At 34.2% G+C, this 25,751-nt stretch overlaps 1 protein-coding gene across 1 annotated transcript in view; it reads left to right on the top strand.

Annotated features, from left to right (window-relative positions):
* The window catches only part of LOC140159016 (uncharacterized), a 171,560-nt gene that overhangs the window by 65,788 nt on the left and 80,021 nt on the right, over nt 1-25,751 (top strand). The window contains 20 exon segments of the mRNA XM_072182334.1: nt 51-167; nt 628-744; nt 1,214-1,330; nt 1,761-1,877; nt 2,330-2,446; nt 2,813-2,929; nt 4,872-4,985; nt 5,583-5,696; nt 7,394-7,507; nt 11,327-11,440; nt 12,056-12,169; nt 12,937-13,050; nt 15,537-15,650; nt 16,666-16,779; nt 18,830-18,943; nt 19,224-19,337; nt 20,033-20,146; nt 21,059-21,172; nt 24,109-24,222; nt 24,844-24,957. Coding sequence (XP_072038435.1) covers nt 51-167; nt 628-744; nt 1,214-1,330; nt 1,761-1,877; nt 2,330-2,446; nt 2,813-2,929; nt 4,872-4,985; nt 5,583-5,696; nt 7,394-7,507; nt 11,327-11,440; nt 12,056-12,169; nt 12,937-13,050; nt 15,537-15,650; nt 16,666-16,779; nt 18,830-18,943; nt 19,224-19,337; nt 20,033-20,146; nt 21,059-21,172; nt 24,109-24,222; nt 24,844-24,957 — 2,298 coding nt within the window.

Consider the following 25,751-nt stretch of genomic DNA (forward strand, 5'->3'; position numbering starts at 1 on the left):
CATTTTCAATATTGAGTAATATCTTATGCAACCATTTATGTTTCTGCCAGACATAAATGATTGTGAGGTTGATAATTTATGCCATAATGGAGCTACATGTATAGACCTAGTAGGAGGTTTAGCTTGTCAATGTCCCCCTGGATATACTGGAGCATTATGTGGAGACGGTATATATTGATTGCTGTGACTGCACTTACTTCCTTTTGGTTTTTGAACACCCACATTATTTCAGGATCAATCTTTGTGCAAACTTTCAGTTAACTTCTTGGACTTTTTCTGCTGTGCTTTTAAAAACAAACATTTCAAAATATATATTTGGTGTGTATATAAACAAATACTTAATTTACCAACCGTCATATATGAAGGCTGTAATATGTTTCTATCTTTAAAATGAAAGTAATAATTTATATCCTGGTAGTATTTGTGGTTGATTAGGGAATTCTAGAATGCTTGATGCAACTCTTTGCCCTAATATTTTGTACCTGAAGCTTTTGTCTATTGTAATATCAAATTTGGTATCCAAATAACTTCTTTTTTTTTTTTTACTTTCTTTGACTGCATATAAAACTGATTACATTTTCAAGATTGAGTCATACTTTTTGCAACCATTTTTATTACTGTCATCAGACATAAATGAATGTGAGGTTGAGAATTTATGCCGTAATGGAGCTACGTGTATAGACCTAGTAGGAGGGCTGGCTTGTCAATGTCCCCCTGGATATACTGGAGCATTATGTGGAGACGGTATATATTGATTGTTGTGAAAGCACTTAACCAATTCCCTGTCCTTTCTGAACACTCAGTACATAAAGGATGTGTGTGATCTTTTTGCACACTTTCATTTAAGTTCTTAGACTTTTTCTTCTGAGCCTTTTAAAACAAACATCTCAAAATATGTATTTGGTTTGTATATAAACAAAAATTAAATTTACCAACCGGCCCATATGAAAGTCCTTTCATACACTTCTGTCTTTAAGATGAAAGCAATAATTTCTCTCTTGTTAACAATTGTGGTTGATTAAGGGAATTCTGGAATGTTTGATGTGAATTAAATATTTTTTTACCTTAAGATTTTTTTAAAAATTTAAATATCAAATTTAATCTAAAATATCTATGATTGCTTTATTTTATCACTCTTTGACTGCATATGAAACTGATTACATTTTCAAGATTGAGTAATATCTTTTGCAACCATTTTTATTTCTGTCATCAGACATAAATGAATGTGAGGTTGAGAATTTATGCCAAAATGGAGCTACATGTATAGACCTAGTAGGAGGTCTGGCTTGTCAATGTCCCCCTGGATATACTGGAGCATTCTGTGGAGACGGTATTATATTGATTGTTGTGAATGCACTTTATCAGTTCCCTGTCCTTTTTGAACACCCGGTTCATACAGGGTGTGTGTGATCTTTTTGCACACTTGCATTTAAGTTCTTAGACTTTTCTTCTGAAAATATGTGTTTGGTTTCTATATAAACAAAAACTTATTTACCAACCAGCCCATTTGAAAGTCCTGTAATATACTTCTATTGTTAAAATGAAAGCAATAATTTTTATCTTGGTAACATTTGCAGTTGATTAAGGGAATTCTGGAATGCTTGATGTTGCTCTTAATATTTTTTCAATTTAAATATCAAATTTGGTATCTAAAATATCTATGATTGCTTTATTTTATCACTCTTTCACTGTATATGAAACTAATTACATTTTCAATATTGAGTAATATCTTTTGCAACCATTTTTGTTTCTGTCATCAGACATAAATGAATGTGAGGTTGAGAATTTATGCCGTAATGGAGCTACATGTATAGACCTAGTAGGAGGTTTAGCTTGTCAATGTCCCCCTGGATATACTGGAGCATTTTGTGGAGATGGTATATATTGATTGTTGTGAATGCACTTAACAACTTCCTTTTCCTTTTTGAACACCCACATTATTTCAGGATCAATCTTTGTGCAAACTTTCAGTTAACTTCTTGGACTTTTTCTTCTGTGCTTTTAAAAACAAACATTTCAAAATATATATTTGGTGTGTATATAAACAAATACTTAATTTACCAACTATCATATATGAAGGCTGTAATATGTTTCTATCTTTAAAATGAAAGTAATAATTTATATCCTGGTAGTATTTGTGGTTGATTAGGGAATTCTAGATGCTTGATGCAACTTTTTGCCCTAATATTTTGTACCTTAAGCTTTTGCCTATTGTAATATCAAATTTGGTATCCAAATATCTTTATTTATCTTTCTTTGACTGCATATAAAACTGATTACATTTTCAAGATTGAGTCATACTTTTTGCAACCATTTTTGTTTCTGTCAGACATAAATGAATGCGAGGTTGATAATTTATGCCGTAATGGAGCTACATGTATAGACCTAGTAGGAGGTTTGGCTTGTCAATGTCCCCCTGGATATACTGGAGCATTCTGTGGAGATGGTATATATTGATTGTTGTGAATGCATTTAATAAATTCATTTTCATTTTTGAACACACACTTTATTTTAGGATCAATCTTTGTGCAAACTTTCATTTAAGTTCTTAGACTTTTTCTTCAGAGCTTTTAAAAACAAACGTAATAATTTATATCCTAGTAACATTTGTGGTTGATTAAGAGAATTCTGGATTGCTTGATGTGACTCCTTACTCTAATATTTTATACCTTAAGATTTTGTCTTGTCTATTGTAATATCAAATTTGGTATCCAAATATCTTTAATTTATTTCTCTTTGTCTGCATATGAAACTGATTACATTTTCAAGATTGAGTCATACTTTTTGCAACCATTTTTGTTTCTATCATTAGAAATAAATGAATGTGAAGTTGAGAATGTATGCCGTAATGGAGCTACATGTATAGACCTAATAGGAGGGCTGGCTTGTCAATGTCCCCCTGGATATACTGGAGCTTTATGTGGAGATGGTATATATTGATTGTTGTGAATGCACAAAAACAATTCCCTATTGTTTTTTAATACTTCGTTTATTTTTGGGTGTGTGATCTTTGTGCACACTTATTTTCTCAACACACTTTCATTTTAGCTCTTATATTTTTTCTTCTGAATGTTAGAAAACAAACATCTCAAAATATTTATTTGACTTATATGAAAAAATAAAACTTAATTGACCACCCCCATACATGCAATATGAAAGTCATTAAAATATCTATTTTTATTAAAATGAAACTGACAATTTTTATTTTGGTGACATTTGTGGTTGATTTAGGAAATTTTGGACTACTTGATACTACTCAAATACAAAAACGTGATTCACAACCTGTGTATGAAAGGACTAAATAACTTTGAAGCTAGTTGGCGAGGCGGCTCCCTCTGTGGTTTCCTCCTGCTTTCAAAATCGGTGATTAGTTTGGTTATCAAAAACTTCCTTCACCCAATGGAATTTGGGGAGCTGCACAGATAATTGGTGGATGTTATAATGCGGATAGGTTTGTGCTGGAATCGGCTTCAATGGGCCTAATTGATGTGATCTGATTCTGATGATTCACCTGTGGCAGCGAAATTAAATCCAAAATATATTTATGTATGTATTTAAGCACTGCCTTTCATTTTGGAAAAGAAACTTAGTTTACAAGTTTCTATCCGTGACATCTGTGGTTGAATAAGCATATTCTTGAATGTGACTTTACATTAATATATTTCCATTTTTGTAAATATGAAGCAAAGGTGCTTTTAACTAACACCGGATACACAGTGCTGTTTGATTTTCCTCTCTGAAAATGACTACCAATTGTTCTTCACAACTGTGTGAATGCAGGTAGTTCTTGATTTGCTGTTCACTCTTTGTGTGCAGGAAATTACTTCATGGTACTTATTTTTTATCTTTCCAAACTAAATTGAGAGCAAACCAGGTTGATATTACTCTGATCAAAAGTGTACAGTGTTTGACCTATTATAGTACCCAAGAGTTAGAGGGCTGGGCAGTAATTAAAATCATGGAATGGAACACTTTGTGAGAATCTCCCATAAAACAGTGGTAAAACATATGGCAAGCTTAATTCTAAATCAAATCTGAATCAATCCCAGATTATTTTCTTGCAATCCTATTTAGATCAATATGCATGTGAATTAAAATGGAAAAATTTGAATTTGGGTATTAATCAATTGAATACATGAATACAAAACCCACCCAAGTCCATGGGAAGTGATTTTGAGAGAAAAACATGTGTATCATTTTAATTCCTTAAGTTAGATTTACCTGGTCAATATGATAAGTTTTACGTGCAAATGAGTGGATTAAACTGTATAAAGTATGACGATTAGCATTTCAGGGACTTTGTAGAGTTCATTTTAAATTTACGACTTGGGTGGTTTTTTTAATCATATACAAAGACAATAACGTTGGAATGAGATTACCACTAGTAAGATAATACAAAATAAAGCACACAGGTATGTATAATGTTGATAAGCATTCTGCCATGTAATATAAACCACACACGTTCCTTTATTAAACCCATTTTTTTCAAAAGTCACTCTCCAGCAATGAATGTGTTACAAGTGGACTTTTATACATACTGGATTTCAATCAATGTGTTTCAAGACTCAAATCACGGAATTGGGTGATTCTTTCATACATGCTACTTCTCACATGCTCAATAGACACATATGATGAATTTGAGTTGTTCTTTCATACATATGACAGGCCTATGTATAGCAACAATTTCCCATGCTTAACTCAATCTGGCCAACATATGGACTTGGGTGGGTTTTGTATTCATATATTCAATTAACACAAGTGTGCTAATTAGGTCAAATACTGTGCCAGTATATTGGTCCTAGTCAAGGTCAAGGTCAATGAACAATATCGATTTAAATTTAACACAACATTTGACAACATTTTTCTTTCAGAAATTAATGAATGTGCTAGTAACCCATGTTTGAATGGAGCTACCTGTACTGACGTAGTCAATGGATATAAATGTACATGTGCATATGGTTATGCCGGTAACAACTGCGAAATAGGTGAGTCTTCTGTTACTACTTTTCAAGTAGGCCTAAATGTTTCGTTCATATTGCTTGCTTGCTTGCTTGCTTGCTTGCTTGCTTGCTTGCTTGCTTGCTTACTCACTTGCTCTTATATGGATTCTCATATATACAGCATTGGTGAGACATAATGGGATCAAGCCACATGAGGAGTGTCATGAATAGTCAATTTTCAAGATGCATGCTGATCCAATATTTCCCTCCAAATCCAAAGATTTCGATATTTCAATTTTTGTTATTCACAAACTAATAGAATCATTTTAATGTATGCAAAGACTCAAATGAAGATCATTTTATAATAGCAGGCATCTTATAATTTAAGAAATGTATATATTGGGAGAGAAAATGGTGGCTTCATCACTCAGTTCTACACGTTGCAGTAAAGCAGTATTTGTATTATTATACTATTGCACCTAATATTATGCATGCTATGATGTTGATGTACCTTATATTTGTCTTAGTATGCAAAGGCAGTATAGATGCGATTTGTTTTTATTTGTAATTACTATGGTAGCAAACTTTCTTACTTTCCTGTCCTCTGAGTAATCCTTATAATAAACACCTTTATATCACCAGACGTCAATGAATGCGAGCCAAATTTATGTCGCAATGGAGCTACATGCTTAGATCTAATAGGAGGTTTAGCTTGTCTTTGTCCCCCTGGATGGAGAGGCGGATTCTGCGAAGAGGGTATACCAATTTGTGTGTTTGCTTGCATGTGGTGGTTTTAAACCTTAGCTCTGTCAGTGTTGCAATTTGCACTGTATTTGCTTCTGCACTATTGTTACTGTGATTTTACAATAATGTCAGTTTGTTTTTGATGTATCGCGTATGCTATCTATTTTAAAGCTATCTAAGTGATCCTATTATCTTTGCTGAAATCATTACTATAGAAGCTCAATTTTTTTGTTATTTACATAAATTTCTAATTTGAGCAGAATTTTCTTTATGGTTCTATAACTTTTACAGTGTTTCCTATTCAGAAATTAAAGGAGGATAGTCCAGTCATAACCTCATCCCCCCCATTTTTCTTTTATATCAGTGAAAAGCCCCTATTCATCTCATTGTCCCCTGTGAAAAGTAACAGTGAAATGATATATTGTTTGTATTTTGTAATCTAAAATTGAACGGCATAAAGTGCATAACTAGGGAGTGGGAGCAAAGGTCACTCAGCCAAAGGCCACTCAGCCAAGGTTGAATCAGCACAATTGGACCATCCTCCTTTAACAAGTTCAGGGGCATAGTCAGCTTTTGTTTTGGAAGGGGGGAATAATAAGGGGAAAAGACTGATGAATAAAAAATCTCAGGTGCATCATTTTGACCTGGTATTTTTGGTGGGATACGTACAAATAAAGTTTTTTAGAGAGATTGGACATATGAAGTCATCGAGCTTAAAAAAACTTGTTATTATATAGTTTTTATTGGGACAATGTGTGCATGTAGCACACAAACATGTTGTATTTTATACTATTTTGGCCCATGATTGGAGTGAATAAGGGCGGTGTTGGTACAATGTGCATGTATAGCATGCAAAAAAATCTGTATTTCACTATTTTGGCAAATGATCAGGGTGAATTTTGGTGGAAAACATGCTCATTTCCCATTTTCTTTTCCTTTATCTTCTCCATTATCTCTTTCATTTTTTGTCAGAAGGGCACTTTTCTCTTTCATTTATTGTCGGGGCACTCTTCCCCTGCTGGCTACGCTACTGAACAAGTTAATAACAATGCTATTTCAATTTGTGTTTTGCTTCATGAATATTAACAAATGTTTCATTTTGAGAAACTTTAATATTGAGTGTGCTTGAAGTGACTGTTGTTGGTTTTTTCTGTGTTTTTCTGCTATAAATCTAATATTACTTCATTCGCTGGCCTACAACTTTGTTAAGTATTTAGTGTGTTTGTATTTTTCCATGTTTGTAACTGTGCTATAAATCTAATATTACTTCATACACTGACCTCTTCTTGACTAAAACATTGTTGCATAATTACCAATGTTAATCTCTTTTCTTTTCATCTGGTTAATTTAATGTAAAGAATTATTAAATTTGATCTTGATCATTCAGGTTTACCTTTCCTTTTTTTGGATTGTTGATCTTTAAAATTAAAAACAACTTGTACCTTGTTATGTATTTGATGTTCTTGACAATCTAATTCAATGTTAACCAATTTATCTTGTTTAATATCAATGTTGTGGTGTGGGGAAATGTTACTTCTTTTCTCAAAAATTCACTTTGCTTTGAGTTAAAATGTTAGTTTCATAGATTTTTGTATGTTTTGTTAAATGTTATACTGGGAATTTGACTTACTTTACACCTATTTAAGTATGTTACATTTGCTCTATGTGGATTTAACTAACATCACAATGTAATAAACTTTACAATGCAGAAATTCTAGAATGTCTAAGTGACCCATGCCAGAACGGAGCTACTTGTACGGAGCAATTAAATGGATACCAGTGCATCTGCCCATCAGGATATGAAGGAACTTTCTGTGAAATAGGTATGGTGAAATTCTAAAAATGACTTGGTGATTTTATAATGTGCAATGATAAACTCAGGTGCCAGACAGCCACTGCACACTTTACAGATTAGGCTGTTCTGTTTGAAATCCATACACCCTTTATGGAAGACATTACCTTAATCTCCTGCATAGGAAGTGTAGACCTCAAACGGAGTCCCCCATTCAGGTAATCCCATTTGAAATTCACACTCCCTGTGCGGAAGATTAAGGTTAGGTCTCCCATATGGGGTGTATGGATTTCAACTGGAATAGCCTGTTGTTGACCCAAGACAATCCATAACTTAAGAAGTGCATCTTTAGAGATCCTACAATGTAGACCATATGGTCCATATGCACAAAGTTAGACCAGGTCTAATGTTAGACCTTATCTAACCACAGAGGTTAGAATTAGGGAGGGATTCTTTTCCTCTTTTCTTTTCCTCCTTTACTTCTAGCAAAGTCAAAAAGTTAAACTGCAGCCATCTAATATTAAGCTACATGTATTTCCCCTTTACAATATTATAAAATAAGATATGTAAACACCAAAAAGTTCCTTCTCCATGACTAATCTCCATAGCCAGACCAGGTCTAAAGTTAGACCTGGTCTAACTTGTTTTGTGCATACGGACCTATGAATCAAAGCTTGCTCAATTTTCACAAGAGCAAACTGGCAGCACTGCATGTGCATGTACACACAAGCATGCACCAGAGTCTAGCACCTATCCTTATTCTGATTTAATACACACCTATGACGTCGCGCTATTGTTTTACCGCTCCATTATTTTCCACGAATGGAGCGATGATCACTAATAACACACGCCATTCAAATGCCTTTCTCTTTTCTCTGAAAAGCAAATACTTTTCAGGGAAAAAGTACTGGCATTTACGAATGTAGTGTTAATATCAATTGCACTTTTGAAAAGCAAGTATTTGCGAAAAGTGCGGTATTGTTATCATCACTTCATTCATGCAAAACAATGATACGAAAAACAAGAAGAAAATGATTTTCTTTAATACAATAAATTGAGGAAGCGGATAGCAACATTTGCACAGTATTGTCATGGGACCTGAGAGCACATCAGACATATCGAATTGCATGCTGAATACGAGGATTGTCCCTATATCTAATAATAATAATAATTTTGATTTTGTGAAATACGCGATATAATACAAATTATTAAAATTTCTTATTTTTATATTTTTCCAAATTTAACAGCCTCGAAGTAAACTTTATAAATCTAATGATATGTAATTAAACTATAGGCCTATGTAGCTGGGATGAAAAGCCGACTCAATTGAAAATTTGACCTTTCATATAGAACTTAAACATTTGTTTCCAAAAAGACCTACATTTTTAGTGTTTTGAGGAAAAAATCTATATCTTTAATAATGAAGGTCACAATTTTCATATGATTGACGGCTGTTCAACCCAACTTCCTACTATTTACTGCATATCGTTAGATTTATACAATTTACTTTGAGGACTGTTAAATTTCAAAAATATCAATTTTAATAATTTGCCTTAAAATGTGTATTGTATCGCTAATTTAATAAAAATCTAAATTATTTGATATCAGAAGGATGTGTCTGATTTGCTCTTAGGTGCCACAAACAAAATACGTAAAAACGTTAAGCTATCCGAGCCCTTACAATGCAATCTGTGAAAAGTAAGTCAAGATCAAAACGGGCAGGTTAAATTGTTGGCTAAGTGCGTTGTACTTATTATGCAAGATGTGTTTTACCCTCACTTAGGCTTTACTTAGTAGGCCTTTACTTTTATTTATTTGGACCTTTCTTTCTACGCTTACTGTTTTTATAACATTTTTTTTTCCTTCTTTATATTTTTATCGTTTTCAGTGGCTTAGGCCCTACATATAATTTGTCATATTTTGGGCAACATTGCTACATATACATAATAATACACATTCTGTATCAATGTATTTAGGCCTATGAATCTGTTTATTTTCAAATCGTTCTCTTCGGGCATGTTTAATAATGATAAAAGCCACAGTAGGTCTATTTTCTGTATAATTTTTATTTGTCATTAGTATACCTGATGTTTTATCTGATGGTATTTTGGCATGCTTGAATATTTACTTACATCGATCAGTAGGCCTATCCGATACCGTAAAACGGGTAACTTTGGGCACTTTTCAGAGTTTTTAAACCACTGCTTCCAAACAAAACCAAATATATTTCTAATTATCTCTTTTTATGACGTTAGGGTTCCTTCTACACCTTGAAGTTGAAAAAGATTTTTGAATAATTTTGAAAGGGTGCCCTAGGGTTGAAAATAGCCTGACCAAAGTTACCCCGCATTTGGGGCAACTTTGGTCAGAGTATTATACATTCCATGAAGAAAAGAAAATGAAAAAAATTGATCTTCGCTGTATATGGGCAAGGTTTTGTTTTTTGTGACATTTGTCCCCATGCAAAATTAAGCAAGCACGCATCCTTGCTCACAAATATCGATTTTTATTTTGTCTGAAAAAAATGTAAAAAAATGCTAATTTTAAAAACAAAAATGCCAATATTTTCGTAACTTTCAAAGAAATTGGACATGAGCGACTTCTTCCAAATATATTTCTTAACAAATTGAGACCAAATATGACTAAAAACAATATTGCTGTACGGAAATATGACCATTTAAAAAATATATTTGAACGACCAAAGTTACCCCGCTTACCGAAGTTACCCCCATTTTACGGTAAATAAATATTACAATGTTAGGGACGCTCCATTTGATTTCGGAAGGGGGACTGGAAGTTGAGGTGGCTTTTATTTCGTCGAAGGCGGCGAAGTTTGTTTTGTTTTTGCCGACAAAGTTCAAGGACAATAATAGGCCTAGGTAAAATGTGTTGTAGTACATTTAAAATTTTCGTACCTTTTAGTACCTGATTTTGGTCCTTCTGCTGCGAATCAACGATATATATCCTCGGAATGATTCCACCACAAAATTATCCAAGATAAACAATAGTGTCCATAATTGCATGGTTGTTCCAAAATCGTAAACTCGATTCACAGAGAAGAGTATCATTGCTCAGGTATAGCGATAGGTGTAGTTTTCTTGAGGTTGACAACTGTAATGACCATTTCATATGAGCCTATACATGCTATATGACCTTTTGCCAATTTTCCTTATTATGCAAAATAGAGACCTATAAACGCAACTACTTCAACAGTTAATACATTAGAAGTGGGCATAAAGAACTATGGATGGTCTAATCACTTTAATGATTTTACTTAATCTACGTTTATTCAATTTGTGTAACAAACATTTTAAATCTTTATAATTCAAGAAGGTGGTTACGGATGATTTGAACTAAACACCTGGATCGTGATATGATGGGTATTTCTATAGAAATTTTACATAAAGCTGAGTCGGACTATTTTTGCACTCGCACCTAAAATTTAGTACGATCATTATATTAGTGTATTGTCCGGCATCAATGAGTAATTGATCAATTTGTAAAGAGCAACCTATTTCAATAACACTCCATTAAGTGAAAAATAATGGAGCGGTAAAACAATAGCGCTGACGTCATAGGTGTGTATTAAGTCGGTTAATGGCAGCGGATTAGAGCGTGAGTGGGTAAGAATGGCTTCGCGCTCGCGCTCAGCCATTCTTACCCACTCACGTTCTAATCCGCGGCCATTATCCTATACATAATCCACAGTAACCATCTGCTATAAAAAAAAAATGATGTAAACAATACTTGTATCTGAGGAGCATTGCACAGGCTACAAAACCAAAATCGACTCTATGCCAATCTATTATTATCTTAATATGTTTGTATTGTTCTTATTATGGTTATTTAGAAACTCAAGAATGTTCCAGCAACCCATGCCAGAATGGAGCCATCTGTGAAGACCTTGTCAATGGATATCAATGTCTGTGTCCTCCAGGATATGAAGGAACTAACTGTGAAATTGGTGAGTAGTGTCAATGAAATATGTTATCTATCTAGAACCTTGGGACAGGGATAGAAGACAAGTAATATATCAAAATGGAACCTTTAGCAAAAATAAACATGTTTGATATCATAATCACAGAAAAATTTGCAAATAATAAAATGAGACCGCCTATATGCTTCACCCCAGTAGGGCACATAAGACCATGTGAGTCGCAGTATATGCTAGAATCGGCAAATAAATTAAGCAAGCCCAAGAAATATTTACTCCCTCAATAAATTATAATTATGTCAGTTTGCCCTAGCCTAAAAAAATTGCTAATATATAATGCACAAATTACTAATTGGAGCTAGTTCAACAATTCTCATATGTAAATATTATCAGTTCATGATGGTCATTCCTTCCATATTGTGCTTCAAACAGACCTAGAATGCTCACTATTCCAATCATTATATTCCAATGCAATTATAGTCTATTTTACATAATTACAGAGGCACACAACACTGTTTTTAAATTGTCAAGTACATGCCATTGAACAATTATGCATGAAACCACAGGACTTTACCAAATTGCAATGGATCTGCATAAGCTTCAACAATACCCTATTTTCATTATTCTGATTGATTTCAAATACAGAGCTCAATGAGTGTGCTAGTAGTCCGTGTCTGAATGGAGGTACCTGTACTGACTTAGTCAATGGATATGAATGTACGTGTGCACCAGGGTGGACTGGAGACTTCTGCCAAAGAGGTATGATTTTAAACTATTGAGAAATTAGGAGAAGAGATCTACTAATAATGTTGTTAAGAGAGACATAACCTGAACATTATTGTCATCATAATTGCCACATGCTTCATCAATCGTATCATGTCTAGCAATTGGAAATCACTTCTTGCATTTTAGCCTGAAAAGTATTATTATGCTTAAATTTCATCTTACAAAATGCACCCTTATGCCGGGTTATCATACTGGGCAAATACAAGGAGCGTAGTGTTTTTGTGTGACATCACTTTTGGGAAAAGCAATAGCTTGATATCTGATCAAAGTCGCTAGCATGTTCTAGTCAAATCAAGCTAACTTGAAAGCTAAAGTGATGCTACTTCGCTAGTCACGACTGAAAGCTGGTAGTGATTGTACAAGCATTTAATCACTAGTAATTTTTAATAAAAAGTCCAAGTTCTGATAATTGTTCTCACACTATTAAGAGCTATCTGAAGAACCACTGAACCAATACTAGGCTTGTTTTTACTCATTTTAATACATTTTTCATTGCTGACTCCAAATATGGTAGTGAAAGTTTACAATTCTGATATTTTTGAAATTTTTAAACATATTTGTAACTTGTCTTCTGCAGCCAACACCTAGAGTGTTAATAATCACACACCAAAAGGACATTTATGGGCATTAGATTTTACAACTATGCAGACTAGTGACATAGTAAACTTCTTCATGTATTGTAATAATCTAACATAGTTTTAATCCATATCATAACTACTCATTACATTATATATATTTAGAAATCCTTGAATGCAGCAGTAATCCATGCCAGAATGGAGCTACTTGTGATGAACTCATCAATGGTTACCAGTGTAGGTGTGCACCGGGCTGGCAAGGGAACAACTGTGATACAGGTATACTAACTCTTATTAGGGATGACCAATGAACCATCAACTTGATTAGAACACTCCCATAGACACTTGCACAGACATTTCTAAATTGAGCTCATTCTTTTATTTTTCATAATTTTTCTGTAAAAATTGGGGATGTTAATGCCAATTATGTTTTGTAACTATCTTGCAGTGCGCTTAATTGCCAGTGGCTGAGTTCAGCACTGCTCAAGAATGGCACAAAATATTCATGTCAATAAGATCAGGTGAACAACGTGGCCTACTGAGCTGTAATTTGGCAAGCAGAGTTGCCAGTAATACCTCTATCATACCCTCTGTAAAAGGTTAAAAATTGAACAAGTAGATCTCGAGTTACAAATTAAATCACCAGCTTCCCTTTGGAATTTCCATACTCCTTTCGAATCATGCTAAGAAGACACCTTTCTGAACATAAATGTGAAGTTTCGTGCTCATTCGATGTATTGTTCACCTGATTTCAACCCTAAACGTTTTCTTATATTTAGGCCTATACCATCTACAACTTGCTGCTGGCTATACCTTGTTTAGAACTTTCAAAAGAAGTACCTGAATGTGCAACCATAACTGTTTCCAAATAGCCCGCGAAAATCATGCAGGTAACTTCGAGGTCATGCATTGAATTGTATTGAATAAGGTATCGGAACCAGCACTTTTGTTAGAAGTCACACATGAGCATGATGAGTGAAGTGGATAACCTCTATTGTTGTGAATGAGTCAATGACCTTCAATGACACTTGATTTTCTTTGCATACACCTACTAATTGGTCATATTAAACCCAATAACATTGAAATTTTTGGTTGTGAAAAAAAAAGTTCACCTGTACTTAGTGCAATTTTGATTTTGTGCCATATCGGCCATCTTGGATGATTTTTGCCAAATGTTCTCTAAATGCATGATTTCAATGCCTCGGTTTGAAAAAATAATTTATGCCAATGACTAGTAAAGTGCCATTTCATAAGAAACCCCTTCTGTAATCTGTAATGGTATAGTTTACGACCAACAGATTAAATAGATAACAACCATTTACTAAAACCTGTTTCATCTTGAAATATATTTGTTCATATTCCAACCTTTATTCATCTCCTATCATTTATTCACCATCATATCATTTCATCAGAAATTGATGAATGTAGTACCTCAGCCTGTGCTAATGGTGCTGCATGCGTGGATGTATTCAATGGTTATGTATGTCTGTGTACTCCTGGATGGCAAGGAACAACCTGTACTGAGGGTAAAACTGACAATGTGATGTGAAGCTAACTCAAGTGAAAGTGTTTTTGATTAACAACATAAAAAAATGAAATTGTTTTCTTCCGAACATGACATGCTTTGATAATTAAAGCACTGTTTTTGGGTTTCAATTTTGCGTAACCTTTTCAAAAAATTATTTACTTTGTTGTGCATTAATTTATTTTTTCCTCCTTATTTCTGAGTTAAAGCTGGTGTACCATTTACTTCCTTTTTATTATCTGCTCTATTCTTTTGACTTGCTTGATGTGTTGATTATTGTTTGCTGCTTCATCTTAAGATAAGGGGTATGAACGTTTGGACAGTATTTATTGTGGGACATTAGAGCACATCAGACATATCGAATTGCATTCTGAATACGAAGAATGTCCTTCCGATATCAAATAATTTTGATTCTTTGAAATTCGCAATGTAATACACATTTAATGGCAAATGATTAAAAATTGATATTTTTGATATTTAACAGTACTCGAAGTAAACTTTATAAATCCGGTGATTTATACTTAACGTGTATGTAGGTGGGATGAAAAGGCGACGATCAATGGAAAATTTTGACCTTTCGTATTGAAGATATGGATTTTTTTCCCCAAATACCAAAAAGAAGTAGGTCTTTTGGGAAAAATTATTTGATATCAGAAAGATATTCTTCGTATTCAGAATGCAATTCGATATGTCTGATGTGATCTCATGTCCCACAAAAAATACTGTTGAAACGCTCAAAACGCTCATTCCAGATCCCTTAATAATATGTATTTTTACAATGACAATTAAAGCTAATATTTCTACTCACAAAGTTTTTAGTAAAAAGGCCACATCTGTCTATCTGCTCTACACAGCCCCTACTATGTAAGACTATCTTCATTCTAAAGGCTGGAAAGGTGTAGTTCTATTTATCTGCTATGTTGTGGTTATGCATTGTGCATCATGATTGACTGTGTAGTGGTTTGATTTGGTTTGATGATAAATAAAGCTGAAAAATGTAATCTTCAACTTGAATCTGGAAACGATAACCTATGCTCAATGCAGAATGAACACTTTGTGGCAACCGTTGTGTGCTGTGTCTTTACTTCTGGAATATTGTGGTACCTGTATCTTTTCAAAAAGGCCCATGGCTGGAAAAATTTTGAGTGTTTGTATCTTGCACATTTGCAGTGTCACCTACACTCTGACTGAAGTGGTAAATTGTGAAATTCTAATGGTACTTTATATTATTATACATCAGATATTCTAGAGTGTAGCAGTGATCCTTGTCTAAACGATGCTACATGTATTGAGTTGACTAACACATATGCATGTCGGTGTGCTCCTGGCTACCAAGGAAGGCACTGTGAACTTGGTAGGTTGAATCACTGTTCAATGAATAGTGATGTATAAGGTGTGTGATGAAATAAAATGGTATAGTTTTGCACAGAGTGCGCGCAAGCACACATGGTCTTAGATTAAGAAGTTATAAGTTGATTGCTATGTTAGTTGATTCATCAAGAACGTCTTGTCTTTTGAAGGGTATAGTAATACTAATAATTTTTATTACAATTTGTGTGAATTGCATTCACTGAAGGTTTGGAGGATTCATGTGTCAGCCATGTAATAATTGATATTATATGTCTTGTCTCAACATTAGTAGTCTCCAAATAAAGATTGGATGCCAATCTGCCCTTGTCATGATGGTTTTCTTTATACTACAATTTCCATTTGCAGATAATAATTGGACTTGTTTTTCAGAATTCTGTCTTGGTTTTTTGTTTGAATTTTATCTTAATTTTGCTGTTGATCAAAAGCTGATGCCACTTACTAAAAACTATGAACTTTCATTGCTAAGAATAGTACTGTTTGGTTGAGGTTATACTGTTTGAGATTATACTGTGTCATTATGCCCTGATGTATAGAGTCTAAAGTATTCTTGTCTCTGACCTTCTTTTGACCAATTTGGCAAAAGCTTTGTCAAAGAGAGCCTCTGATGAGAAGGGTAGACCATTCAAGAGGACTGGCAGTTCGTCAATGAACTCTTTCCTAAGTGTAGCTGAAACATTCTCACATGATAGAACAGAAAGCCGATGAGATAGTGTCATCGCTTCTTTCAGATGAATGCCAGCCATGTCCACTAGTAATTTTGATTAGATTCGATTTAGATTTCTACAGACAAAGTATCATACATGACCTTATTCATGGGGTTCCAAAAGATGCATCGTTGCCTGTCACTAAATCAATTTCTTTGAGGAAGTTTTAATTTTTAACAAAGAGCCATTATCTTTAGTGATCAGCAAAAGTTTGTTGAATATGTCATCTGTTTGTTTTTATTATTGTTCATTGGTGTCTTTATCAATCTGCAATCTTTTCTTTTCTTGACTTAGAAATCCTTGAGTGTGCCAGCAACCCATGCCAGAATGGAGCATCATGTCTAGAACTGATCGTTGGATACGTATGCCAGTGTATTACTGGCTGGGGTGGAATCAACTGTGATATAGGTAAGATACAAGCTTATAAATAAGGAGTTGAACATCACATGTGAAATTTGTTGATTTTACATTGTGCTATTATGTAATATTTTCTATTTGGAAGGCAGTGAATTAAACTCAAAGGGAGGGAGGGAGAGAGAAAGAGAAAAAAGGAGAATAGCAAGCATACAGGTTAGCCAAGAATTTGCAATTTCCCAATTTGCTTCAGCAAGATTTTTAAGTGAAACATTTTTTCTTTGTTAATTGGGAATTGCCAATATTTTACGGAATATAGTTTGCCCAAAACAAATAACCTTACCATTGTCTTCTAGGTTAAAATATCAACATAAACATTTTAATCAATTGTAGCATAAATTCTCTTATTTATAAACATTAGCATGTAAAACTATTTTTTCATAATTTAGAGTCTACACAGTTGGTAATAATTTATTGTTAGAAAATTTCTTTGGTAGAACCACAATATGCAATGAAATTCCTATCCAGATCGTAAGTATGAGTAAAACCAATTATGAATAAAATATCTATAAAAACATTGAGAGTATTGTGTATTTGCATGACTTTGTTATAACCCTGTACCAGACGTCAATGATTGCAGAGAGAATACTTGTAAGAACGGAGGTACATGTGTAGACTTCCTGGCAGGCTTGGCATGTGCCTGTGCCCCAGGATGGATTGGAGTCTTCTGTGAAGAGGGTAAAGCAATACATGTTTGGAGAAGCTCTTGTGTGATTCTAGAACACTGATTACTAATTTATAGACTTGATTCTATACTAGTGCATGATGTATATGTCAACTATGACTGGTTACTTCTATGTATTTCTTTGTGTGATTTACTGTGTCTTCAACTAATGTTGCTTATTGTTAATTTCTTTGGGTGAAGTCTTATTGCATGACTAGTCATATTTAAAGATAGGATGGTAATATAAATGATTGACTCTCTAAATGATTGACTCTCTAAACGACTAACTTAATAAGATATTGGAAACTCTATAAGTTGGACTATCTATCTCATTGATATGTGGCTGGTTGACAATCTATTGAATGGACTTATTGCTAAATAAACTGACTTTTGAGTTTGGTTGTACCTTGCAATTGCAGCTTTTGCACTTGCCACTAACTTTCTAATTAACAGCATGTCAAGGTTACATTATTTTGACATTCTTATGAACTTGTAAACTGGTTAATTTTTTTAGCCAAATCCAACATTTATTACTCACAGAACTGAGCTTTCTCCATCTTGTCTGATGGCTTGATCCCAGATGAACTGATCCACTGCTTTTCCCACAAAACTTGCTTGCTAACGACGCATCCTCATTACCCAGAAGTGATGTTGATTTCAGCAGTGGGTCATATCCATGATCTAAAATCAATATCACTTCCAGGTTAGCAACCATGTTTAGCAGGGAAAGCAGTGGACCAGTTCATCCATGATCAAGCCATCAGACAAGATGGAGAAAGCTCAAATCTGTGAGTAATAAATTTGGGATTGGCTAACAAAATTAACCAGTTTATGATCTCAACAATCCTACCAAATGAATCTCTTTGCTGATCTTATGAGCTTGATTTGCATGTTTTAAAATACTTGAATCCTATAAAACTTGTAAATATAATGAGGCTTTAACATGAAGCAGAAGTTAATTGTTTTTGCAAATAGTAAATTTATTTTGAATACACATGTATGACTTTTACTTTGATATTTGTAATAACAGAAGTTCACGGGGCTCTATTTTACATTGCAAAGATATAAAAAGGACTGTGTTACCATTACCAAATTTATTGTCATGAAACCATATAGTATTGATGACAGGGCTGGATATTAATCATTGGGGCCCTACTACAAACATTACTTACTGACCCCACATTTTCAAAATTGCTACTAGCCAGGGCTGGGCAGGTACCCGGTAAATTTTACCTGCCTAACAGTTTTGTTAAGATATAACTCTGTTTGATTTGTGTGACTTCGGTTTGAAAATAACAAATATCATTGTCTAATGACTCTTTGGTTTGATTAAATAACACATGGAATTTTATTAATAACTGTTTGTTTTTTTCGTCATAGAATTGATTGAATGTGCCAGTGATCCATGCCAGAATGGTGCTACTTGCAAAGAACTCATCAATATGTATGAGTGTGAGTGTGCTGATGGATGGACCGGAACCAACTGTGAAACAGGTAGGAAATCATAGCAATTCAACACTGGGGAACTTGACTAGGGAGCAAGGGTGCAACATTATCTTGCTGTCCTGCTCCCAAAATTGTTTTGCTGGAAAAACTGGGCATGCAAAATGTTTGCTTTCTATTATACACAATAAAGAGAAAAAAGTGGCCTGATGCATGAGGGCTAATAATATAAACACCAGGTGAATTTAATGTGATATGATGGTACAACTAACATTTCCTCCATCTTGGATTTCAGAAAAATTTAAATCTCAATATATATTTTGCATTACAGATATTAATGAGTGTGCCAGCAGCCCATGTCAGAATGGTGCCACCTGTTTTGATGAAGTCAACGGCTATCAGTGTCTCTGTACAGTTGGCTGGGAAGGACCTAACTGTGAACGTGGTATGAATAAATAAAAATAATACTAGATTATTTTACTATATTTATGATGCAATCTGATCAAATCAGGCAAAGGTGGCAATAGTGAAATTGATATACAGGCACAAATAAGGAGTATCAAAACAGAATAATAGTTAGTAACGTAAAAGCCAAATAGGCTAGTGATGTAACAATTATGGCAGGTTGATAGTGATGATAACTCAATTTTCACCTTTAGCTGGGGTAGTTAATTGGTAGATCACCAGCTCGGTCATCTTCGGAGTCTAATTTCACCCTGAAGATAAGCACTCCTGATGTAGGTCTCTCTTGGAAGATGACAAAATTGGAAAAAAATCACCTTGTTGCAGTCCAACTTACAAACAAACAAAATCAGCTTGTACTTAAGCCTATGAATAACAAGGCTTAAGCTACACTAGCAAGTGCCGCACCATTGCAACGGTCCACCCGGGGTGATGTAAAGCAGCAAAGGTGATAAGGTGATGATTAGATCAGCTTATTTGCTCATCAGTGATTACCAGGCAAAATGATTTGCTTGAACTAATTCATTAAAAGCATAATCGAGAAGCGTTATCATGATCAAATTTTCTCCATTAACATTCATTGATCAATTCTTGGTGCACTTAGGCTATTTTGTACAGAATATCTGTGCCTGTCTATCTGTTGATATATTTGTTGATTGATATTTTCTCTTCATGTAGAATTCAGCGAGTGTTCTAGCAATCCATGTCTGAATGGGGCTACATGTAATGAGATGTTCAATGGGTACACATGTAGCTGTCCTCCAGGATGGGAAGGAATACACTGTGAAATTGGTAAGCTGAGCAAGACATTGCATACCTACACAACACCATGGCACTACAAGTGTTCAAACTGCTAACCTTGTGATCATGATGAGAAGAAATCCATACTGCTGGGCCACTACATCCTTGTAGTCGAAAACTTTATTCATGTATTTCATTTGTTTTGGATTCTTACATATGTAAACAATAGCAATGATATGACATGTTAAGGAGAGTAATATGAAAGGCCAAACTTGTATCCAAAAAAGTAGCATGCAACTTCTAAAGAAGGGAAAAACACTTGTGCACAAATTTCAATTGTCCTCATAGCAAAATTATATAATACGATAAATATTTACTGGACTTCAATCCCACAATCTTTTCTCGGTACAAGTACGGAATACCCTCTGCACTAATAACCATAAGGGTGTGATGCCTCATTGTAACTAAATTTGTGAATATTCTCAGTCATCCAGGTAGATAAACATAATAAAATGAATATTAAATCTGTTCATCTGGACTTACTATTTTTGATAGCGACAGTATCGCTGTCTCATCCAAGACGCATCATCAGGCTGACTGACCAGGTTGTTGACTATTGACCTGTGACGTACTTGATGGTATGACGTCACAGGGGAGTCGCCGGGTAGCTTCCGGATTGCTGCGTCGTGAGGTCCTGGACAGGTTGTGGCGAAGTCCCCCTCCTCTGTTGAGCGAAGGTTCCTCCCCCCGGACATGTATTGCCTCCTTAACTCCTCTTTCAAACCACTTATGTTCTCTGTCGAGCACTAGCACATCCTTGTCCTCAAAAGAATGGTTGGCAAATGTAACTAAGATATATATTAAATGTAACATTGTAACTAAGATATAAATTGCACACACAGGGTATATGCTGTGTGGGTATAACATAATTATTCCCTGTTCTCTTTCTTTTTTCCCATCAAGACATCCTTGAGTGCGCTAGTGATCCATGTTTGAATGGTGCTGTGTGCACAGAGCTAACTAATGGATATGAATGCCAGTGTACTGCAGGATGGACAGGTCCTAACTGTCAAACAGGTCAGTACAATCACATCATTGTATGTCTTCTTACCATGAAAGAAGATTTATAATTTAAAGAAATCTGATTTGTACAATCTAAAATTCAAAAATTCTTGGAATTGGTAAGGGTATGCATGAGTATATAAAAAAAGATTAGGAGCTGCTATATTGACATTCTTGATGTGGTTACAGCAGGATCACTTCATAGTTCAATAGAGGTAGTCATTGTGACGTAAACGCCGCCATCTTGTGGGTACGGAGTTTCTTGTTGCTAAGATCGCCGCATTGACACTTGACTGAAGAGGTGCGTCACACGCTGCGACTCCCGCGTAATCGGGGGCGTAATGTCTAACGCATGATATGCAGAACGGCAGTACCAACAAGATGGTGGATCCCGCAGAAAAGGCTGACGGCCTCTATAGATCCTCAGCAAACTGGATCCATGTGCATACTTCAGGACAAGGAACAATGTAGTGACCATTGCAGGCCAGCTGTTTTATCATGATGACATTTGTCACTCATATATATTTTAGAAGTTACTATGTCATAAATGTACCTGTAGGATTGTATAGATATAGATGTGTGCAAGATTTTTCTTGAAAGAACTGTCTGCTGCTTGTTTCTTGGTAGTGCAATAAATTATCTTGCAGTTAGGTTGAATAGATCTTTTCAGCACCTCTGTCGGAAATCTTTGAAAATTAGCTCAGAAAGATATCACGTGCCAAAACCAATCACTTTCTGGCAGTGGGCATCACATTCAGTGTGTTAAGATATATGATTGATGTTGACAATCATACCACACCACATGCTCACTGAATGCTCTGTCATCAATGTGTGATGTTTTTGTTATGGTCGTGCCTGATCAGTGTCTTTTGTAACATGTCGTCCTGAAAAGGTCTATTGACTTGCATGCTGTAAATAGAAGATGCTATTTTAGTTCACTTTCATTGGATTTCATTTTTTGTTTGCATACATTTGCTGATATGAGTAAATTATGGTACTTTGTGTGTCAAAGAGTGAAGAGATTATAGAGAACATGTGTAATTTACATGTGAAAAGCAGTACTGATTGATTGGGGGTTAGCCTATCCAAGATGTACTCAATATAATTTTATATTACTACCACTATTACTTGACCCACCATGCCATCATCACCAGATATTGACGACTGCGAACAAAATCAATGCCAGAATGGGGCCACGTGCATAGATATCTTTAATGGGTATGTGTGCCTATGTGCTCCAGGATGGACAAGCCCCACATGTGTACAGGGTGAGGAATTCAGCAGTACATACCTGCTAACAATATTTTGCACTGATGCTGTGTGTTTCTTAACACAAGTGGTTGCATGTGAACTGTGGTTACCTTTTTAAACATTGGTTATCTCTCACATTTATGGGGTACTGTTACTCTTGTAAAAAAATCTTATTGGTTCTGAGAATCTTTGATTCTGTGTGGGAATTGATGAAAGCTTTGTCTCAATCTTTATTCAACAAAACTTTGAAAATTCTAAATCTGTAAATTTACTAAAAATATCTTCTGTTTTGCACCTGAATTATGGTTTCTTTCTTGTTAAAACATCTTTTTTGTTACCTTCAATGCTAACAACTTTGTTACCTTTTTAAACAGTTTATCTCTCACATTTACGGCATACTGTTACTCTTGTAAAAAAATCTTATGGGTTCTGAGAATATTTAATTCTGTGTTAGAATTGATGAAAGCTTTGTCTCATTCTTCATTAAAAAAAACTTCTAAAATCTGTAAATTAACTTAAAATATCTTCCGTTTTGTACCTGAATTATGGTTTCTTTCTTGTTAAAAAAATGCATTTTGTTACTTTTTTAAACATTATTTTATCTCTCACATTTATGGGCACTGTTACTCTCGTAAACAAATCTTATAGTTCACTGTTTAGCCTTTTAATATATACTATGTGATTCTCTTCCAACTATAGTTATCTGTTTTATATTCCAGTCTTATATTGCTGTTTTGTGGTACCTATGCATGCTGTGACTGAAATATAATTGAGGGTGGTTTTCAAATGTGGGGAATATTTTCCTCTTTGTACTTCTATTAACCAATTGTCAAAGGAAATGTGATAATATAGTAATAAAAATAAATGAGAATAACAATAGATAATGTGTTATCATGTGGTTTTTTTCCTTTGTAAAATGACAGAAATTAGCTGAAAATTATTAACAAAGGCCAAAAAAATGACAATGGAAAACATCCTAGGTGATATGCACTTTTTTATATAGTTGAAAAGGCTATACAGAATGCACAAAATTTCTTTTATTGCATTTCTGAGCCTTTTATTTTTTAATATTATTTTGGCTGCTTTGGGGTAGAAAATTTCCTTAATTTTTGGAGAAAATAAATAAATAAATAAATAAATAAATAAATAAATAAATAAATAAATAAATAAATAAATAAATAAATAAATAAATAAATAAATAAATAAATAAATAAATAAATAAATAAATAAATAAATAAATAAATAAATAAATAAATAAATTAATTAATTAATTAATTAATTAATTAATTAATTAATTAATTAATTAATTAATTAATTAATTAATTAATTAATTAATTAATTAATTAATAAAAAAAGCAAAACACCCTCTAACACTGCAAAGAAAGAAAGGCACTTAAAATTCAGTATGTGTGTAATGAAATATCAGATTATATTTGTATTTTTTCATGTTTGCCTTTTGCTAGATACAATATTGGTGATATTATAGTTATGAAAATGCCAAATTCTGAATTCAAATATATCAAAGGGTGTTCTTGTCTAGGTATTCATAATGTGCCTTTAACCTGTTGGAGCAGTAGTATGTATTACTGTGGCCTCTACAAACAGAAAATGACAAAGATTATCTTTTCAATTCTGTTCAGTTGATTTTGATTTGAATGTTTATTAATGCTGATGGTTCTTCCATACACCCATTCATTCAGATATCCTGGAGTGTGCCAGTGACCCATGTCAGAATGGTGCTACCTGTACTGAGCTAACCAACAACTATGCATGCGAGTGTCCATCTGGGTACCAGGGAAGACACTGTGAATTAGGTGAGACTCTTACTACATATTACTTAGTAATATTATTAGTTGTTTGATTGCTATGAGATATGTGTATAGAAATGCTAGACATTGTCCATCAGTGGGACTGACAACATTTAAGAAATAAAGAGTAATGCACTATCCACCCAAATAATGTGTCCAAGGTAAAAACGTAGATAATGGGTGAGGTGCAACCAAACCCATTATTTAAATGTTTTTCTGCTGAGGACACATTATTTAGGTGTAAAGGATAATGCTGCACCCTTTATTTCTATTCTTTTAACCCAAAATGTATAGAGAAAATATCACTTTTTCCTCACATATTTGAAGTTGTTTACTTCAAGGTGGAGCGTGTAGGCTTATCCAAATCACAAGTGACAGTGCATATTGCGGAAATACTGTAGGCGTATCCAAGTATAATGCTTTGCGTATAATGTGTTACGGTGCTTATGCTGCATCATGCTTTGTTGTGCACTTTTATGTGGGAAGAACATAAAGTTCATTGCCCTGGCCACTTTAATGTCATTTAAGGTCTTTCATGTGACGCTTTTCAACAAATCACAGTTGCACAATTTTGAGTAATGGGTCGTGGACAATAATGATGACACCATTTTATATTTGTTTCCACAGAAATCAATGAGTGTGCTAGTAACCCATGCTTGAATGGAGGTGCCTGTACTGACTTAGTCAATGGATATGAGTGTACCTGTGCACCAGGATGGGAAGGGGATGACTGTGAAATAGGTATGTTATTGGGAAATCATTTTCATTTAATGATGCCATTTGATTACTGACACACATTAATGATATTACCATGAAAAACTGCTGTCGAAGTTACCATGAAAAATTGCTGTCGAAGTTAGGAATATTGTCATTATTATACAATACAGGAATCTATTAGCATTTTCAACAAAGCCAATGTTTCAAGAATTATGTTCATATGAATATTTTGAATTCATAATTATGCACATAATTATGTTCAACCCTTATTATTAGGATGCACTTACAAACATTTGTAACATCCTTTAGACAAACAATCATTTTATTCTCACATATAATGATTTGTGAACCTCACTGCATTTTTTAAAATCTAGTCCATACCAAAGTATCACATGGCCTCCTAGATCATGACCACATAATACCACCCTTAACATTAAACCTATTTGGTCTGCAGGTCTACATGTAACTAGAATAATCTGGATTTCAAATATTTCATGTAGCACAGAATCTACCAAACCCAGTAGGGATACTCACATGTACCTTGGCCTTCCAAACAGGTCTAAATGTAACTAGATTAATCTGGATTTCAAAATGATCATGTAGCACAGAACCTGCCAAACCCCTTAGGGATACTCACATGTTACAGTACTATAATTTGGCCTTCCAAATAGATCTACATGTAATCAAGTAGATCAATCTGGATTTCAAACACATCATGTAGCACATCATGAAGAACCTTGTGGATATTCACACATAACATGGCCTTCCAAACAGATCAACATTGAACTAGATCAATCTGGATTTCAAACACATCATGT

This window comes from Amphiura filiformis, chromosome 1, assembly GCF_039555335.1.
Source record: "Amphiura filiformis chromosome 1, Afil_fr2py, whole genome shotgun sequence".
In the NCBI taxonomy this organism is placed as follows: Eukaryota; Metazoa; Echinodermata; class Ophiuroidea; order Amphilepidida; family Amphiuridae; genus Amphiura; species Amphiura filiformis.